At 61.4% G+C, this 18970-nt stretch overlaps 3 protein-coding genes across 6 annotated transcripts; 1 reads left to right on the top strand and 2 right to left on the bottom strand.

The window, feature by feature from the left end:
• The first annotated feature begins 1 nt into the window (after nucleotide 1).
• Nucleotides 2-6147, top strand: PRC1 (protein regulator of cytokinesis 1). 3 transcript variants are annotated; one of them, XM_063412922.1, is made up of 14 exons: nucleotides 2-472; nucleotides 656-788; nucleotides 1105-1227; nucleotides 1567-1800; nucleotides 1874-2044; nucleotides 2245-2394; nucleotides 2628-2775; nucleotides 2860-2996; nucleotides 3235-3330; nucleotides 3447-3593; nucleotides 3960-4061; nucleotides 4252-4362; nucleotides 4914-5099; nucleotides 5661-6147. In XM_063412922.1, exons 1-14 carry the CDS (start codon nucleotides 447-449, stop codon nucleotides 5733-5735), a joined length of 1839 nt encoding a protein of 612 aa, XP_063268992.1. In that variant the 5' UTR covers nucleotides 2-446; the 3' UTR covers nucleotides 5736-6147. The 3 variants fall into 3 exon arrangements, with proteins under 3 accessions (XP_063268992.1, XP_063268991.1, XP_063268993.1); XM_063412921.1 differs by having other exon boundaries at nucleotides 12-472; nucleotides 3960-4070; XM_063412923.1 differs by having other exon boundaries at nucleotides 14-472; nucleotides 3960-4070; nucleotides 4914-5022.
• Nucleotides 6148-7322: 1175 nt separating this feature from the next.
• On the bottom strand, nucleotides 7323-12425 carry RCCD1 (RCC1 domain containing 1). Of its 2 annotated transcripts, none has more exons than XM_063412924.1 (7): nucleotides 12130-12425; nucleotides 11443-11791; nucleotides 8654-8775; nucleotides 8376-8480; nucleotides 8102-8254; nucleotides 7929-7958; nucleotides 7323-7713 (listed from the first exon to the last, which is right to left on the bottom strand). In XM_063412924.1, the coding sequence occupies exons 1-7, from the start codon at nucleotides 12284-12286 to the stop codon at nucleotides 7571-7573; spliced, it is 1059 nt and encodes a 352-aa protein (XP_063268994.1). In that variant the 5' UTR covers nucleotides 12287-12425; the 3' UTR covers nucleotides 7323-7570. The 2 variants fall into 2 exon arrangements, with proteins under 2 accessions (XP_063268994.1, XP_063268995.1); XM_063412925.1 differs by having other exon boundaries at nucleotides 7576-7713; nucleotides 8102-8186.
• Nucleotides 12426-12503: 78 nt separating this feature from the next.
• Nucleotides 12504-18645, bottom strand: UNC45A (unc-45 myosin chaperone A). The gene is made up of 20 exons (XM_063412914.1): nucleotides 18493-18645; nucleotides 18179-18337; nucleotides 17775-17811; nucleotides 17506-17681; nucleotides 17315-17407; nucleotides 16925-17092; nucleotides 16564-16732; nucleotides 16162-16332; nucleotides 15887-16058; nucleotides 15403-15703; nucleotides 15152-15246; nucleotides 14914-15055; nucleotides 14608-14748; nucleotides 14323-14450; nucleotides 14074-14140; nucleotides 13777-13890; nucleotides 13572-13687; nucleotides 13363-13480; nucleotides 13123-13278; nucleotides 12504-12914 (listed from the first exon to the last, which is right to left on the bottom strand). The coding sequence occupies exons 1-20, from the start codon at nucleotides 18502-18504 to the stop codon at nucleotides 12654-12656; spliced, it is 2796 nt and encodes a 931-aa protein (XP_063268984.1). The 5' UTR covers nucleotides 18505-18645; the 3' UTR covers nucleotides 12504-12653.
• Between the last annotated feature and the right edge of the window lie 325 nt (nucleotides 18646-18970).

The raw sequence follows: 18970 nt of genomic DNA, 5'->3' as shown, positions 1-18970 counted from the left end.
TGTGTGTGTGAGGGAGGGCGCTGGCGGGAGCACTACCCCGCGGAAACCCGTGCGGGGTTGAGGCCGGGGCAGCTGCTGGACGGGCGGGCCCGGTGGAAGCCGTGGCGGAGGCGCGGGGACGCGCGGGCCCCGCCCGGGCCGCGGGGACGCGCGGGCCCCGCCCGGGCCGCGGTGCGCGTGCTCCGTGCGCGCTCACGGCGCGCTGTCCAATGGCGGTCGCGCGGCGGCGCCGTTAGCTTCGCAGGACGCGGCGGCGCTCTCGCTCCGGATTGGCTGGAAGCGCCGAAGGCCCCGCACTACCATTGGCTGGGGGCGGCTTGGGGCGGGGCGGAAGCGCGGGCAGGCGGAGGGGCGCGGCCCGGGTGACGGTTGTGGGCGGGGCCGCGGTGGCGCGGCAGCCAATCAGCGCGGCCGGGAGGGGAGTTCGAATCGGCGGAGCGGCGGCGATGGAGTGCGGAGGGAAGAGGAAAAGGTGCGGGACCGGGGGGAACCGGGGGGAACCGGGGGGACCGGGGGAACCCGGGGCGAGCCGGGGCTTCGGGCACGGCTGGGCGGAAGCGTTGGGAACCGGGGCAGGAGGTCCCGGCGGGACGGGCGGTGGCTGGAGAGGCTCTCGGGCCTGTGCTCGGCCGCTGATGGCCCGCGCTGCCCTCAGCGAGGTGCTGGCGGCCGAGGCCGTGTGCTGCCTGAATCGGGCCATGGCGACGCTGCGGGACATCTGGGAAGAGATCGGTATTCCCGAGGAGCAGCGCCTGGAGCGCACTGACGCCGTCAGGAAGCACATCAAGGTGAGGGCGGGGTGTCACCGGTTCTTCTGTTGAGCCGCGTACCTGCTGCGGGGGGAGCCCGGGACCCGAGCAGCTCGGAGTGAGCTCACCCAGGACTGCTCTCTGGGGGCTCCAGGACGGGGCCGGCCAGGTCTGCTGGGAGCACCGGGGGTCCCTGCCCGGCTGTTACCGCACCTCTGCCCTTGCCCCTTCCTGCTGGGCTCCCCACACTGCCCACACCTCACTCGGGCCAGCCGTGGGTCTCTAGCGGTGATCCCCACACTGCCTGCCCGCTCTCCATTCCCACACCCTGCCTCTGACCACACCTGTGCTGCAGAGTCTCCTGGACATGATGGTGGCAGAGGAGGAAAGCCTGAAGGAGCGTCTGCTGAAGGGCATCGCCCTGTGTCGGAAGGACCTGGACACCCTGTGCAAGGAGCTCCAGCTGGGCTTCTTTGAGGTGAGGTGTGGGATCCTGGGGTCCTTCTGGCAGCAGTCCTGCTGCCTGGCCTGGGTTTCTGAAGAGGCCAGAGCTTACAAAGCAAATATCTACTCAAAACTGCTTCTTCAGGTGCTTGGGAGAGCCAAGGGCTTTGTGGCTCCTCACAAGCCAGGCATTGGTAGGTGGTTGTGTGGTGTTCTCCAGCACCTTGTTTTGTGTGGTGCTGGTGTTTGTGCACCTTCCTGGGAAACATCTTGCTCAGACGCAGGCCTATTGGCCCTGGTCATTGTATAAAAAACTAAAGCATGAACCAGGTGTGAGAAGTGTGGAACAGAGCTGATTTCTGGCCTCTTGCAGACAGAGGAGGAATGTACCATCCTGCAGATGGAGAAGAACCTGCGCACGCGTGTGGAGGCGCTACAGAAGCAGAAGCAGGACCGGAAGCAGGAGCTGAAGGCCCTGCAGGAACAGGACCGAGACCTGTGTGACATCCTGTGCACATCTCTGTTCAGCATCGACAGCGGGAGTGTGCCCAGCCTGGAGGACCTGGACCGCTACCGGCGCCATGTGGCCTCCCTCAACACCCTGAAGGTGAGCCCAGAGGCTGAGGGGGTCGCTGGGGCCCACAGGGAGCCCTGGTTCCTGACACTGCCCTCACCCCCAGGAGCAAAGGCGGGAAGAATTTGTCACCAACAAGCGTCAGATCATTCTGCTCATGGAGGAGCTGGACCACACCCCAGACACCAGCTTTGAGCGGGACGTGGTGTGTGAGGATGAGGAGGCGTTCTGCCTGTCCAAGGACAACATCATGGCCCTCCAGAACCTGCTGCAGCAGGTATATCGTGCTCTGAGGCAGGGTTGGGGGCTGCTGTGTGTGCTGGCAGCAGCTGCCACCACGATGTAAGAGCAGCCGCTAGGTTTCGGCAAGGCTGTGTGTTTTTCAGGGGGGTTGAGGAGATCTCCTGTGCCCAGTGTGTGGCTTTGCGGGTGCAGCAGAGCCAGAGGCTGTGCTGATCCCTGCTCCCCTCCCTGCAGCTGGAAGCCCGGCGGGCCCTGAACGAGGCGGTGTGCGCGGAGCTGCGCACCAGGATCGTCGCGCTCTGGGAAAGGCTGCAGATCCCACAGGAGGAGAGAGAGTCCTCGGCCGTGCACCTGGCTGGGGCCAGAGTCAAAACTAGGAGAGCTGTAAGAGCCCTGCTGTGCTCATGGTGGGAGGGCTGGGGGCAGCAGCTCTGGGGGATCTCATGCTCCTGGTTGCTCAGTGAGGGGTGAGGGGAGCAGGCCAAGCTCTGCTCCTTCATGGAGGGAGGAGCTGGAGGTTGGTGCTGGCAGCTGCCTCATTCTAGAGGGCTCATGCAGAAGATGAACCCTGTTCTCCCCCTCTTCCTCCCTGACTTGTGCTCTGGTCCCGGGGGCAGCTGCAGCAGGAAGTGGACCGTCTGGAGGAGCTGAAGTTGCAGAACATGAAATCCGTGATCCATGCAATCCGGGCAGAGCTGGCTGACTACTGGGACAAATGCTTCTACAGCCAAGAGCAGAGGGAAAACTTCAGCCCCTTCTATGATGGTGGGTGCTGGCTGGCCAGGCAATTTTGGGGAGGGATCCCAGGGGTTCCAGCAGCCCCTTGACCTGGCTCTTGTGCCCTTCCAGAGGATTACACAGAGACCCTGCTCGAGCTGCATGATGCTGAGGTGGGCAAAATGAAGATCTACTATGAAACACACAAAGATCTGTTTGAGGCTGTGCAGAAGTGGGAGGAGAACTGGAAGCTGTTCCTGGAGCTGGAGGTATTGTCCAGGCAGGAGCATGCTGGGTCCTTGCTCAGTGTGTACCTCTGCTCCCGTGGGAGAGCGCTCTGGGAAGGAGGCATTGGGAAGTCATGGTGGGCCAGTGCAGAGATGAGGTGCTGTGTTTCAAGCACTCGGGTGTTTGTGCAGGGCTGGCTCCTCTGGGGGCCTTCACCATGTGAGGTTGAGGGGATTGGGTGGTATATTTGTGTCTCTCCTGACCACCCTTCTCTACCAGAGTAAAGCAACTGACCCCAGTCGCTTCACCAATCGTGGAGGAAACCTTCTGAAGGAGGAGAAGCAGCGAGCAAAGCTGCAGAAGACGCTGTCTAGGGTAGGTCCAGCCCTGGGGAAGGACCTGTGGTCCCACTGACAGAGGAAAAGGGAGCCTTGGGTGTGGGAACACCTGCCTTTAGGGCAGCCCCTACACTGCCCTTGTGTCCTGATCAGCTGCAGGAGGAGCTGGAGAGAAAGGTCCAGAGTTGGGAGCAGGAGTTCAAGGGAGCTTTCCTGGTGAAGGGGCAGCAGTTCATGGAGTATGTGTCAGAGCAGTGGCAGCTGTACCGTCTAGAGAAGGAGAGGGAGAAGCAGGAGCGGGTGAGTAGAGCTGAGCATGTTGGCTTCTGCCTGGCAGTGTCCCTGGCCCCTGCCTAAGAGTGCCAGTCTCGGGGTGTCCCTGCTGGGCCCCAGCCACTGCCCTTGGCTCTGCCTGCTCATTCCCAGTTTGGAAGTGACAGGCAGTGGGGCTGGTGCCCAGTGCTGTCATGTCTGTGTGGGCCGAGCCCCTTTCTGGCCCCAGCTGTGCCAGAGGTGACACTTGGCTCTGGATACCTGTAAATCTCTGAGGATGTTCCTGCTGTGTGGCTGTGCCAGGCTGTGAGCAGGGCAGTGCCCACTGGCAGTGTCACACGGGTGCACCAGCCCCGTGGTGCTCGGGTGTGTAAGTGCAGGTGTGTCCCGCAGCACCTGAAGAAGAGCCAGCAAATGGAGACGGAGATGCTGTACGGCAGCACCCCACGGACACCCATTAAGCGGCGCGTGCTCAGCCCCCATGGGCCTGCCAAAGTAAGCAAGGTAAAATGGCCCTGCAGAGCAGTGTGGTGGGCTGGGGTCCTGCCTGGAGCCGAGCTCTCCCTGGGCTGGAGCACAGCCTTGGGCTGGCCTCGGCCCTGTAGGGAGGTGTGGGGAGGGGTCAGGGTGCTGCAGCCCCATGGGGAAGCTGTCCTGTGTGACGTGTGCTCTGCTTTCTCCTCAGCTCCATGGCACCTCCAGCATCAGCGCCACACCCAACAGCACTGTTCGCTCAGTCTTTGGGGGAGCCATCTCCCACTCGCCCACATCTCGGCTGCCGCCCTCCGGGAAGAAGGTGAGGGGCCTTGGGGGGGTCCCTGCCTGGGGCTGGGCTGGGACAGGTGAGCTGAGGTGGTGCTGCCTCCCCTGCTGAGCTTGTGGGATACAGAAGCCCCTGTTTGTCTGCAGTCTGCTCTGTGGGGCTCCTGCCATCCTGCTGGGTGTTTCTGGGACCTGAGGGAGGAGGAGGAAGGTGCCAGAAAATCTTTCTCTAGCCCAGATTTCTAGTACACTTGTTCCATAGTGTTGAGCCTGCAGCTTGGGGGACCTTCAAAATGTGAGTGTGCCACTGGACAAGGCCTGAGCATCCTTGTCTAGTGAGTGGCATCCCTGCCTATGGCAGGGGGAAGGAACAAGATGGGCTTTAAAGTCCCTTCCCACCCCAATCATTGCAGGATTCTGTGATTCTGTGCTGTATGTTTCAAGGGCTGGAATTGGACCCCAGGGTCTGGAGAGCTCCTAGAGCCTGACACTGCTCTGGCTCCTGAGTGATGGGCGCTGAAGCTGCCGCAGCTCTCCTGCCTCTGCTCAGTTCCTGCATCCCATAACTGTCACCTCTTCCCACAGCTGGGCTGGGCCCGGACCCCCACCCGCACGGCAGCCAAGCCCCCCCGACCCCGGCTGAGGGAGCGGAACAAGGAAAATGTGTCCCAGCTGGACGGAACCACCCTGAGCGGTGGGTGCACCCCCACAGCCCCTGCCCAGCGTAACCACAGCATTAGTTCTGTTGCCAGCACCTATTCTGAGTTTGCGGTAATTCACCTCTTCTAACCCCACCCCCCACTGTGCAGCACAGGACCTTTGCTCCCTCCTGTGTCCCCCCGGTGTCCCCGCACAGCCCCTGTGTCCTCCTGCCCCTACCTGTGCTCCCCATGGAGAACTGCAAACAGAGTTGGTGGCAGAGGGCCCTGAGCAGCCCTGGGGACAGAGCGCCAGCCCAGGGGACAGGCTGTGGTCAGGACACACCTGTGCAGGGACAGAGCCAAGGCAGAGCCCCTGAGGGGGGAGTGAGCAGAGGATGGAGGGGGGCTGCCTTCCTCAGGGTGGGGGGCCCTGGGGGGGCCCTGTCCTCTCATCAGGCTCGCCTGAGCCAGAGGTATTTAGCACTGTGTGACACTACCAAAAGTTTTTTACTCTTTATACATTTTAGTAAATAAAGGCATTAATGTTTATTGGCTACAAGTTACATAGTCCCCGTATTAATTTGTATTTCATCTCCTTTTGGCAGCCTGGGCTCTCTCTGTCCCCACTGAACTGTGAGGCAGCAGCCCCCTCCCTTCCCTCATCCCTCTCTCTCACTTCTTGTTTCCACAGCGCGGACTTTCAAAGGCTTCCAGCTTTGAAAACACCTCTAATGTTCTTAACTCCACCACCAACAACGCTGCATGATGAATCCCTGCGCTGGTGAGGCCCTGCTCTGGCAGCAATGCAGGGCCTGCAGCATCTCCCACTCCAGGATAACCCTCCCCTCAGTGACTGCTTTAGAAATGTGCTTTTATTTAAAAAAAATTTCTAGATGTTGTGAATAAAGTCCTTGTACAGCCCCCAGCTCCGAATGTATTTGCGGGAGTCCCTGGAGGGAGGAGGCGATGGAGGGGGCGGGGCGACCCCGAACCTGGGGTGTGGCTAGAGGAGCCTCAGCCAATCAGAAACTGCGCTCAAGCTGCAGCTTTATTGGCCAGCCCAGTCGAGCCGCGGCCTGATTGGCTGAAAAAGCTGGCGCTGCGATTCGTGTGGTCATTAGCCAAATAAGGGGAGTCCAAACATTGCCTGATTGGCTAAAAAAAACAAAACAAAACAAAACCTTCCAATCCTCACCCTGATTGGCTGAAAAAGCAGTTCCAATCCGAATCCTGATTGGTCGAAAAACCCAGAGCTTCAAGCTGCGTCCTGATTGGCCGAAGAGGCTGCAGCCGCAGCTCCACAGCCCCTGAGCCCTGCTCGGCTGCCGGCTCTCCCCGCCTGCCCCTCTGAACCCCCATCGGGGCCGAGGGGGCAACCACAGGGTGACAGCCGGAAAAACTGATACAGAAAACAAGAGTTCAGCGCAGGAAGCAAAAGCCACACAGAACAAAGCAAAACCAAGAATTCATTCCCTCCTTCCCACTGACGCTCACCATCCCCAGGGCAGGTGCTCAGCCTCCCCAGGGCAGCAGGGTCCCATCATGGTAATGGTAACTTGGGGACAAAACCACTACTGCGCTGAGTGATGCCTTAAGCTTTAGGTTTCATATTTTGCAGATTCTGTGCTGCCTAGGTGTGTAGCTCTGAGCTTCACATTAAGTGTTATTAAGTTCTCTTCACAAAGAGGAAGTAGACAAAACAAATCTTTTTCCACATGGAGACCAAGGACAACCGTTAAAAGCTTCAGGCCCAAAAAGCATAAACAATGGGGAACTGAAGAGAGCAACAAGGAGGATGGACTTCAAAACCTCAAGCTGTAATTGGACAATTAACCCCAATATCAAAATAGACCAAAACTTTAGGAAGTGCAAAACCTTGTGACCAGTCATCCATTTTGTGACCATTTTGGATCCATCCTGGGTGTAGCCCTGGCCAGGCTCTTGTACTGCCCAAGGTGTATCCTTTTAAAGCCTGCCAATAAATCCCTACTTTATTCTTTTAGCTCTGTCTCTCTCTGTTCCAGGTCAGCCTCTCAAGGCATCTTGAGCATCCCTCCCGTTCCTTCTTCTCCACTTTCAACACTGGCCCTGATGCACATGGTCTGGGATACCCCTGGGGTCAGCTGGGGGTCCCCTGGTCCAGCTGTGTCCCAGCCCCCTCTGTTCCTCTGCACCTCCCAGAGGAGCAGAACCAGCCCCAGCTCCGTGCCAGAGCTGCTCAGCCACAACATCCCTGAATTCGCACCGTGCTCACACAGACCCCAGCCACAGCCCAGCGCAGTCCCTCGCCCCAGGATAGCTTCATTGGAGCTGGATGTGCTGGAACATCTCGCACACACCAACACTGCAGCCCTTATGGAAAAGTGAATTTAATATAAACACATCCAGCCTGTCCCAGGGCATTCCTGGCCCTGATGCAGCTGCAGCCCCACTCAGGTGTGAATCAGGTCACTGTGGGCTAAACTCAGCCCCATCCTGTACTACAGGGGGGCTGGCTGCCCACGCCCTGAGGACAGAGTGGTCCTGGGGCTGGTCCTGCAGAGCAGAGCCTGCCCTCATCCCCCATCTGGCAGAACCCATGGGATGCAGGTCTTGGGGCACTCACAGCTCCTGCACACGTATATAGGTGGTCCAGGGCCCACATACCACCTCCTCCACTCGCAACCCCTTGGCCACCAGGTGCTCAACACGGCGTGCCTGGTCAGAGCTGATGTTGTTCCCGTGTCCCAGCTGTCCGTATTTACCTGCAGACACACACTCATGACATAACGTGGCCCTGGGGCCTCACAGGGCAATTGCTCCTGGTGTTTGTGGGGAGAGAGGGAACACAAGGGCATAGACGGGAGGTTCCAGCATAGATGGAACTCGTACAGCGACAAAAGAGCCAAGGGCGAGAGAAGAGGAATCAGAAGCTGTTCCTGGGGAGGTTGTACAGTCCCAAAGCAGAGATACCACTTACCCCAGCCCCAGGTGTAGAGCTCCCCGCTTCCTGCAACAGAGACAGCACCATCAGACAGCACCCGCTGAGTTCCGTGCCCTACAGTCCTCCCCTACTCCAGGGGACACTGCCCGCTGGGTCCTGGTGAGCCCTGGCAGCCACAGGCACTGCCCCCTGCCCCACTGGACACTCACGTGTGACGACGGCTGTGTGTCGGGACCCACAGCTGACCGCGCTGACCTCCACGTCCTGTGGTAGATCCAGGAGTGCCGGGAACGCCTGGATAGAGATGAACTCAGCATCCTCAGCAGCCAACTGCTCCCGGCAGGGCATCAGCTTGGTGTTCCCTGCAGAAGAGGTAACAGCAGCCCTGCTGGCAGGCTCGAACCGCACTGGCCCTGCGCTGAGCTTCTGGGGCTGTGCAGGAACCCGGCCCACCCTGCTCTCAGCCTGGCCGGCAGCACTCACCTGCGCCCGTGTCCTCATCTTGCGCCCGCTCCTCCGCCAGCGCTTTGGAGGGCAGAGCCAGCTGTCCTGACTCGTTCCAGCCCCACACGTACAGGTCTCCTGCCTCTGTGGGGTGGGGGGAAAAATGCATCAGGCAGAGTTTAGCCCTAGGCCCCACTCGCTGGCAGCACTGGGGTGCTCCAGGGACACCAACACCCCGTATTCCCCAAGCCAGGTCCCACCAGGGCCATTTGCTGCCACCAGCACGGCCACCTCCCGCGCCCAGCCCTGCCCCTTACCGCTAACGCTGGCCGAGTGCCACCCGCCCGCCGCCACCGCCTGCATGGGCACCCCGGCCAGCGCCTCCACCAGCCGCGGCTGCAGCTCCGACTCCAGCAGCCCGTGGCCCAGCTGCCCGTGCCTGCAGGGACAAGAGGGACAGACAGACGCACCCACAGCCCACGGCCTCCGGCTCCCGTGCCTCCTGCCCATGACCCCACCAAGCCCTTCCGGCTGCCGCCAACCCAGCTCCAGGCTGGCAGGGCCTGAGCAGCTGAGGGAACAACCACGGCTGAGCAGAAGAATCAACCCCAGGACAGGGGAAAGCCAAGCGCCAGCGGGAGAGTGATGCCCAGCACCAGATCACCACAGTTACAGCCAGGGACACAGCAGTGGGACACAGCACCAGGGGCTTCAGTTGTCAAAATGGGACAGAAGCAGGAGGAGCTGGCAGGAGCTGTAGGGATGAGAGGAGCAGTTCAGCTCCAGAGTGGCGCCTGTTTGGTCTGGGGAGCTTCAATGTGACAGCTCAGGATGTCAACAGCAGTGCTGATGCACAGCTCTGGAAAGGCTCTTACATTCCATATGGGAAACCTGCAGAGGACTGAGGCAAAGAGACACTGAGAGCTGAGCGGTAGGGAAGGACATGCTGCAGCAGGAAAGTGGCTTTAGGTACTCTGTCTGGAGAGTGACACAGCCAGCAATAAGAGGGGCTACAAAAGGGTGAGCTGGGCCAGCACCTGGCTGCCACACAGCACTGCTGTCACACTGTGAGACACAGCTGGCACAGGCAGGTGTGAGAGGATTCTCGGCTGTGGTGAACAACCAAATTCCAAAACAGTTAATCCTCAAGTACACATCTCCACATGTAGAAGCCCTTCCTCTGAAGGGAAGGCAAGAAGGACCAAATAATGTAGAATCTGCAAAGCAACAGCTGCTGATGTAAACTGAGCTGTGTTTGCCAGGAGCTGTGTTTGCTACCAGCTAGCCCAGAGCCAGCGACTGAGGAGCAGGGACTGGGGAGTGAAACACTCCTGAGCAATGAAGAACAGAAGGGCACTGGGCCAGGGCATGCAGCTCTGAGACAGTGACTGATGATCAGTGCTGGGTTTGTCTTCCATAAGTAGCAAAGAGGAACACAGCAACCCTTCCACTCTAGAGATGAGAACAACTGGTTCCTCTGGCCAAGCCTCATCATGCACCAGCAGAACTCAGGGATCCAGGGCAGAGGGACCTGGGGCTGGGCTCCCCAGCACCTTATTGGGAAACCTGAGTGGGGCAGCAAATACATAGACAACCCCCTAATGAACAACTGTCCCAGAGTGATTTTATGATGCTTGTATCCCAAACTGTTCCGTTCATGCTGCACATTAAGTTTTGCACTTTTAAGAGTAGTTCTGAGAGCAAAGGAGGGGGAAAAGAAGCCCCCAGTTTGTTTTCAGAAACTGCACTCACTCCCCCACATCCTTCTCCTGGACTGTTTTCTGTAGCACAAACAGACAGGAGGAGAGAGCTCTCCTTTGCTTTAAGGTTTGGTTGTTTTTTTTAGCTAGCTGAGGCAGTGAAGTTCCCTAGACTATGATTCTTCTTTTTCTTAGAACTGTTCAAAACTACTCTAAATGGAAAACCCAAAAGAACACCAAAAATTCACACCTATAACCCAACAAAGCCTAGGACACTGCATTCCAGCACCGAAAGACTGATAAAAGACTAAGCAAGTCAACCTCACAAAAACAACTTTCTAAATTTGCCATCTCTTCAGAACAGCAAGAAACTTTATTGTTTAATATTAGTAACTTTTTATACTTGTGAAGAGTTTGCTTATAAAATAAACAGGTTTTTTCCACTTTTATCCAAACCAATTTGGGGGAGAAGCCAAATGAATTTACTTTTTAGAAGAACCCCATTCAGAATTTCCCTCCCAAAATTTACCCTAAACCAAAACAAATACAACAAAAGCTTTTGTGAGAATAAGCTGAGTGGTACCACCAGCTGTTAAAGGCACCCAAGTTCAGCTGCTAGCAGGGCGCTGGGGCTGGAGGCTTTTCCCAAGGGGTTCACTCCCCTCCCACAGGCTGTACCAGAGGGACCTGGCACTGAACTGTCACAGACTGATGGAATCAATCTCCATTTCAGAAACACAAGAGCTTAACTGCCAGGTGGTGCTTGTGTGGCAAGTTACAGAGAAGCAGGGACAGAGCAGGGACATTGATGGTCATACAGAGACCCAAGGGTCCTTGGAGTCCGGCCTGAGGGAGCCAGAAGTCCAGAGCAGAGGCCAGAGTCAGTAGCCAGCACCTAGAGAGGATACCGGGCTGCCCATGGGGCCAGCGAGGGTGGACTCAGTGGGGAAAGAGGCATGGCCAGGTCATTGCTCCCCAAGAGAAGCCATGAGTTGGGATGCCTGTGCCGAGGGGACCTGGCTCAGGTGAGGGACAGATCCCATCAGCATGTGGGTGAGCACTGGGCACCTGCATCTGGAACCCCAATACTTCCCTCAGCTGTAACCTTGTATCATTCCCAAGTCCACCCGCATGGGAAAGCCAGGAGGCATATCCTGGCCCCATCAGTGTGCGCAGACTAATGGGGGCTCAGTCCTTGAGGTGACCCCCGTTCCAACATTCTCTCACCTGCACTCCCCCCAAAGACTCCCTGTATCCCCCATATCCCTTCTGCACTCTCATGCCCCTTCTGCATCCCCATCACTCTCTCTGCACCCACCAGACCAGCACAGTGTTTGTCCCGGAGTTCCTGAAAGCCCACCCGTCCCTCTCCCGTACCGCTGTGTCCGCTCCACACCCCTGCTCACCTGCCACCGCCCCAGGTAAACACCTCCCCGGCGGCGCCCAGCGCTAGGGCGTGCTCCGTGCCCAGAACCAGCCGCCGGGCGCGCACGCCAGCCGGCAGGGCGGTGAAGAACGGCGGCCGCGGCGTGGCGAAGCCGCCGGGCAGGAGCGGCAGCGGCTGGCGGGGCTCCGGCGGCAGCGCCCGGCTCCAGGCGGGCTCGTCGTGCAGCGCTCCCGTCAGCGCCGCCTCCCGCCGCCAGGCGCGGGCCACCTCCCGGGCCCGCAGCACCAGGTGCGTCTCGGACGGCAGCGCCTCGGCCCAGCCCGGCAGCCGCCGCCGCAGCCCCGCGCTCCGCACCTCCAGCCCCGCGCCTGCCGCAGCGGCACCTCAGCGACCCCGCTGGGGAAAGCCCGGGGGCGCGACGGGAACAGCTCGGGGTCTGGGGGACGGGAATGTCAGCGGGCACCAGCGGGGCGCATCCCGGGGGAACCGGCGAGGTGGGAGGGCGGAGGGTCCCATCCCGGGGGAAGCGGTGTCAGGGAAAGGGGCGGACAAGATGAACCGATGACCGGCGCGGCAGCGCACGGGGGGCCCGGGACCCGCCATCCCGGGGAAGGGCAGGGGGAAGCGGGCACAGGCCGGCCAAGGGCCGCACTGGCCCCGCGAGAGGGACTAGAGCCAGGGCTCCGGGCGGGCCGGGGGCGCTCACCGGTGTCCACGACCACGTAGCTCCAGGCGGGCCACACGCGGGAGATCCCCTCGGGGCCCGCCTCCAGCCGCCACGGGCCCGGGCCCGGGCCCGGCTCCCCGGCCGCCTCCTCGGGGCTGAACCCGAACGCCATCCACACGCCAGCGGCCGCCGCCATGCTTGGGGCGGCACCGGGAGAGGAGGGACCGGACGTGACGGCGGGAGGGCGGACGGACAGACGGACAGAGGCCGGGCCGTGGTCCGAGAGTAGCTTTAGTGTTACCGGGGGGCCTAGCCCCGCCGCGCCGGCCCCGCCCCGGGCCGACCCTCCCGGCTAAGGCAGACGGTGGCAAAGGCAGCGGCAAGCCCCATCCTCCCCCTCGTCCCGGGGCACCGGGCGGGCGCCGCGGGGGCAGCGCGGCCGCAGCCCCGGGCAGTGCTGAGCCAGCTCCGCGTGCAGCCAGACCCCGCCAGGGCCGCCCTGAGAGCAGCGTGTGAGCACCGGCCTCGGCAGCGTGTGCAGCGTGTGGGAGCCCCGTGGGCCCTCAGGCGTGGCCAGGATTGGGCTTGATGAGGCCGTAAGCCACTGCGTGTGCCAGGCTCTCCTGCGCCGCCTGGGCCACCCGCGGTTTGTCCTTGTCCTTGGCGAGCACAGAGAGGATCTCCAGCATCTCGCTGGCGATGAGCTGCTCGGCCACGTCCCGGGCAGCTGCCATCATGTTCATCACCACCACGGCGCCACGGTGCTGCAGCTCCGCACTGGGGCTCAGCAGCAGGGCCTGCAGGATCTCCAGCCAGTGCACCGTCTGCAGGGGAGTGGGGCCAGCATCATCAGGGACCCCAAGAGAAGGGTCCCAGCTCCCCCCCTTCAGCCCCATCTCAGTCATGTGCAAGCCCACGACAGGTTGCCCTGTCTTCTGGGACCAGAGCTCCAGGCAACCACAGGGAGGGAATATGGGACACAGGCTGCTGTCCCGTGGTCCTGGGTGCCCCCAGCCCACCCTGGGCACTCACCACCTGGGGAATCCGCTTGCAGATGGGGGGGTGCAGGGCAGTCAGCATGGCCAGGGTCCCCGACGCTGCCCGCCGCAGCTTCTCATCCTCCTCCCCACTGTACAGGACCATCAGCTTCAGCCGGTCGCTGCCCTCTGCCAGGAACATCTCCTGCACCTGCAGAGGGGAAAGAGGAGGGATTGGGCAGGAGTGTGGTGGTCCAGCAGCCCAGCACAGACCCCAGCCCATCCAGGCCTTCACCTCCTTGCTCATGGCCATGTTGCACATGCACTCAGTTGCGGCCAGCCGGATCAGCTCGTGCTCCTCAAACATGTACCCCTCAATCATGGGCACAGCCCGCTCTTTCAGGATCTTCTGCCTGGGAGGCAAGCAGGCAGTGAGCACTCCCTGCCCAGGGCAGCCCACCAGGCCCAAGTGGACAGCCAGCCCCCCTCTTCCCCCATCCCTACCGCAGCCTCTCGCTGATGCCAGCCAGGTTGGTCAAGGCCATCAGCCCCTCAAAGTTCTCCAGGCCTGTACGCTGCAGGTGCAGGAGGCTGACCAGGGGCCGCACAACCTCATAGATCTGTGGAGACAGAACACATGGGACTGAGCCAATGCCCACTGCTGCTCCCACAGGAGCCCCTGCCTGGCAGACCCAGCCCCAGCACTCACCCGCTCCCCAGGGAATGCCATCTCCGGGTTGGAGGTGATGGTGATCTTCGCTAGGGCCTGTGCTGCCTTGGTCTGCCCCACCTCAGTGCCCTCCAGAGACAGTGGGATCAGAGCCTGGGGACAGAAATAGCAGCTTGTCCTGCAGCCAAGGCCACAGCACCCGGGGCAGCCACAGCTTCTGCCAGCCTCATGTCCGAGGGAGCCAGTTCATAGCCTGCTGAACTACAGAGCTCCCCCAAGCCCCAGCATCCCCCGGAGCAGAGCAGGGCAGAAACACAGCGGGGTCCATGCTCTCACCTTGCCTCCTCCCTGAGCAACCACACCACCCCGGTCTTCTGCCTGCTCCACCAGTGCCAGGAATACTCTAGGGACAAAGTGTGACTAGTTGCAGCACTTGGACAGTCACATCTGGCTCAGGCTGCCCCAGACTCCTGGACATTCCCCCTACTATCCAGGAGCTGGCCTGAACCACAAGCACATAAGTTCACCAGCAGGATGCCGGCAACCTGGGAGCCCAGCTCCCTCCTGCCCCCGGCACGCCCGCACCTGGAGATCAGCTCCCGACAGGAGTTGGTGAGCGCCGGGTTCTCGCTCTTCACCATGCAGGCCAGAGCCGACACCACTCCGGCCGTCAGCAGCTTCTGCACCCGCCGCTTCACGAACTCTGGCTTGTCCTGTCCCACAGGCAGGGTCACACTTGGCTCAGGAGCACCCTGGTGAGGTGCCCAACCCCACCCCTGTGGGCCTCAAGGACACCCTGCCCACACCTGGGGCTCCAGGCTGTGTCCCACCCACCCACTCTCCTCCCAAGCACAGCCATGCCCTGCTCACCTTGGGGTGCTGCTCCGGAATGTGCTGCTTGGCATATTTGGCCAGCTCCAGCATCTGTGGGTCTGGCTCCTCATGGTCATAACTGTTGGTGCAGTTCACCAGCGTGGAGGCAACGGCATAGAGCACACTCCTGTCCTCTGACTGGAGTGACAGCGGGCACCTGTCACACTCACAGCAGGGAGGAGTCGCCAGGACTGGAGCCCACCCAGCTTCTCCCAACATCCCACCCTAGAGCAGGAGCCCCACACCCGCTCCAGCACATTTCCCTGGTGCCAGGGTGCCCACCCCACAGCTCTTGGTATGCACCTTGGCCAGGTGGAACATAGCCTGCATTGCTGCCTTGTCCTCCACAAACTCCTCCTTGACATCTGCATCGAAGGTGAGGTAGGCCAGGCCCTCCACAGCCCAGCGCCGCGTGCCCGCATCGATCGCCTCGTTGCAGAGCCACCTGCGAGAGCGGTCCCTGAGCCCGGCTGTGGACAGCCCAGCCGCAGAGCCCAGCCGTGGGGCGCCTTGCCTTCCCCCAACACCTGGCCCCGCTCACTTGCGGCACTGCTTGGCCAGCTTCATGGTGGATCCCTCGGCAAACTGCTTCATGCTGAAGTCTGTGCCTCCGGCAGATCCCAGCTTGCAGAGCCCCTGCAGCCAGGAACAGTGTGGGAGCAGGAACGGATGTAGTGAACCTGATATATCTCCTGGACCCCAGCAGGGGGGAGCAAGGCTGTGACTGGTGGTCCCGCACCCAGAGCCCACCCTAGGGCTCAGCCCCACCACACCCTGTCCCACCACGCTCACCACGAGCGCACGGATGCGGATGCTGTCCCTCTCGCTGTGCTTGTAGATCTCCTTGAGCAGGTTGACGCCGTTGGCCGTGATGAAGGAGGCACGCTTGGCCTTGTCAGCTGCGTGGATCAGCGCCTCCACCGCTACCAGCTGGTGGGCCTCACAGACAGAGGCACAGAGGGACAGCACGCTGTCCATGATCCCCTCCAGCTCTAGCACCCTGTTCCCTGCATCTGAGGGACCCTGCAGCAGGCACGACACTGTCTGAATGGCCCGCAGCTTTCCCGGCAGCTCGTGCCCCTCGAACCAGCTCCTTCAGGGAAAGACCACCAGAAAGGGTCAGGATGATCCACCTGCCTCTTCCTGCCCCACCTGCTGAACATCCCCCACAGCAGGTCCCCGCTGGGTCGGCAGTCAGCTTTAGCACTGAGGGTGACAGCTGCTGCCAGGCCGCAGGTGACAAAAGCCCCGTCACCCCCGGGACACCCTGGCTCACCTTACATAGTCCTCGCACAGATGGTGGAAGTTTTCCCTCTCAGCATCACATTTCAGGTCCTCATACAGTTTGCTCAGCAGAACAGAGGTGCTCATTCGGCTGTTCTCTGTCACGGGCAGGCTGCCCAAGCTGCCACACACTGTGCTGCCCACCTCCAGGATTTTCTTCAGGCCTGGGAAAGGTCAGATAGGCCAGTGAGGGGCACAGTATCATGTACAGACCTAGGGCAGAGGAGCATGATACCCCAGCAGGACACTGCTAGCCATTCCACTCACCCTGGTCAATCACCCAGAGGCTCAGGCTGTTGTTGGTCTCCTTTGGTGACTTCCTGGGCACCACCTTGATGAGCAGATTGAGGGCATTGTCACGGCCATGTGCTGAGGCCCCTTCTAGCACTAGCAGCTCCAGGAGGTGCTTGATCAGCAGTTTCAGGTCCCTGGAGGAATCTTCCAAAAAAGACAGTGCCCAGCAGTCAGCACCCTGGGCATGGCCTCACCCCCACCATGGTACAGCTGGCAGAGATCTGCCATGACCCACTGCCTCCTGTTAACCTTGGATCAGAGCCCATCTTTGCTGCAGGGAGCAGAGACAGGGCAGCAGCAAAAATCCCCATGGCATCTCTGCACCTACCTGGGGCTCTCCCCGTACAACAGCCAGCCAGGGTAGCCCACACTCACCCAGCACCACTGCATCCTCCTTCCCACGGAAGTCTTTCTGCAGCCCCTCCTTCAGGGAATCGAACATCACGTGCAGCAGGTTGCAGGCAGCCAGGGACACCTGCTCATGCTCCACGCCCAGCACCGCTGCAAGACGGGGTGCCCCCAGTTCTGCCAAGATGGCCGTGGTCTGCAGGTACAAGCACACCTGTCTTCCGGAGGCCTTGGGGAAGCCTTGGTGTTTCCCAGCCCCTTATCAGGATGATTTCCTCTCACAAGTTCAGGCCTGGCATGTAACAGCTCAGAACTCCCCTGTCTGACTCTGCAGCCTCCCCAGCATGGCTTTCCCCTGGGCCCAGCCGTGGGGTATGGTGGGACCTACACGAGAGCGGTGGCCGGAGCACAGCCCCACCAGTGTGCGCAGGGCTGCCAGCATCAGGTCAGCCTTGGCCGTGTCCAGCAGCTGCACCAGCAGCCGCACACCATCACTCTGGAAGATTTTCTCTGCTCCAGCCTCTTCTCGTGCCAGCACGATCAAGTTCTGCGCAGCCTGGGGAGGGAGAGTTCTGTCTGAGTCACAGCAGCACACCATGCACAAGGAACTGCTGGCAGCTGCAGGCACCCACCCTCCGCCCCTGTCCTGGGGAGCGTTCTTGGGGAGCAAGCCTGGCCTGCCCAGGCAGCACCACTCAGCCACTGCTGGCCCAGGAGAAACAATCCTCCCCTCCTCTCCTCCCAGCCACAGCACTGTGCCCCGCTCCCTGAGTCAGACTTTCTGCTTCTTGTCCGCATCCTTTTCATCAAGATCCAGCAAGATCTGGAACATCTGTTCCACTTTTGAGTCCGTGCAGGACATGGCCTTCATCTGCAAAAGAGCAGAAAGAGTGGCTCAGTCCTCCCCACCTTCTCCCCCTACCCACAGCCACAGGTGACACTGGCAGCCCCCCACTGCCCCTTACTGACCTTCTCGTGCATGCTGCTGCCCAGGGCACGCAGGGCCTCCTGGAAGGCCTTGTTCCTGGGCTCCAGGCTCATGCAGCGCTGCAGGTCAGTGACGGCCTGGTCCAGGCGGCCCAGCTGCTGCAGCGCCTGGCTGCGGCGGAACAGCGCCTTCACATCCCGGCCGTCAGCTTCGATGGCTGCACGCAAGGGGGTCTGTCACAGAGCCCACACCCTGCCCCAGCCTGCCCCACGGGCGCTCAGAGGCTGGCCCCTAGCCCCACTGACAGTACCTTTAGTCGCATCAGCCTCTGCCTTAGTGTAATCCTCCTGGGGAGAGACAGGAGAGGGAAATGCTTGAGCACTGCCGGCACAAGCCCCACGCAGCCTACACCTTTAACTTTGGGAACTGGCGACAGGATGGGAACAGCATCACTGGAGACCGTGAGCCAGCACAGTGGGACACCCTGTCTTTCCCAGAATACAACCCTCAGAGGGTGTCCAGGGAGCCCTAGGGCCCCCGGTGCTTTTCAGGCACTTCTGGTCTACTCAAGCCCCTAAAGCTCCTTGTGTTCATCCCCTGCCCCAGACACAGATCCCCTGCAAGAGATCAGAGGCGCTGTGACTGCTTGGGAACAGCCCCAGCCAGCCGGGCAGGTTCCTGCAGCGCCGCGGTGACGCACCCGCCCAGGCTCACCAGCTTCAGGTAACACGCGGCTCGGTTGCGGTGCAGCACGGCGCGCTCCGACGCGGCGTCGCTCAGGCTCAAAGCTTCCGTGTAGGCAGCGAGGGCGGCTCCGTGATCCCCCGCCTGGAACAGCGCGTTACCCCGCGCCCGAAGCTGCTCCGCCGTCACCTGCCGATGGGCACCGGCTGGGACACGGTCCCGGGCCCGCACGGGCGGCTGCCCAGGGATGGACCCAGGACAGAGCCCCCCGGGACAGCGCCCCCCGGGACAGGGCCCCGCCGGTCCCGGTCCCGCCCGTCCCGGTCCCGCCCGGCTCTGCTCACCGGCTCCTCCATCGCGCCGCTCCCGTGACGTCACCGCCGATCGCCCGGGGAACCCGGACGCCACCGCCCTTGTCACGTGACGGGGCGCGCCGGAGGCGGGCGGGGCCGAGGCTGCAGCGCCGCCCCGCGGCCCGGCGGTGCCAGCACCGAGCACGGGCGACCTCCTGTGTCCCCGCGTGTCGCCCGCCACACCCGAGCCCCGCTGCACCTCGGAGTGCGACTGTCTCCCCCGTACGTATCCCTGGGGAGCGAGTGTCCCCCCCGTACATCCCCCGTACTTAACCCCGGGATGAGAGTGTCCCCCCGTACATCCCCCGTACTTAACCCCAGGATGAGAGTGTCCCCCCGTACACCCCCCGTACTTAACCCCAGGATGAGAGTGTCCCCCCGTACATCCCCCGTACACAGCCCGGGATGAGAGTGTCCTCCCCGTACATCCCCTGTACTTAACCCCGGGATGAGAGTGTCCCCCCCGTAC

Source organism: Prinia subflava, chromosome 15 (genome assembly GCF_021018805.1).
Source record: "Prinia subflava isolate CZ2003 ecotype Zambia chromosome 15, Cam_Psub_1.2, whole genome shotgun sequence".
Classification (NCBI taxonomy): Eukaryota; Metazoa; Chordata; class Aves; order Passeriformes; family Cisticolidae; genus Prinia; species Prinia subflava.
Note: the sequence above shows the minus strand (reverse complement) of the source record. Positions and strands in the feature narration are given on the sequence as shown.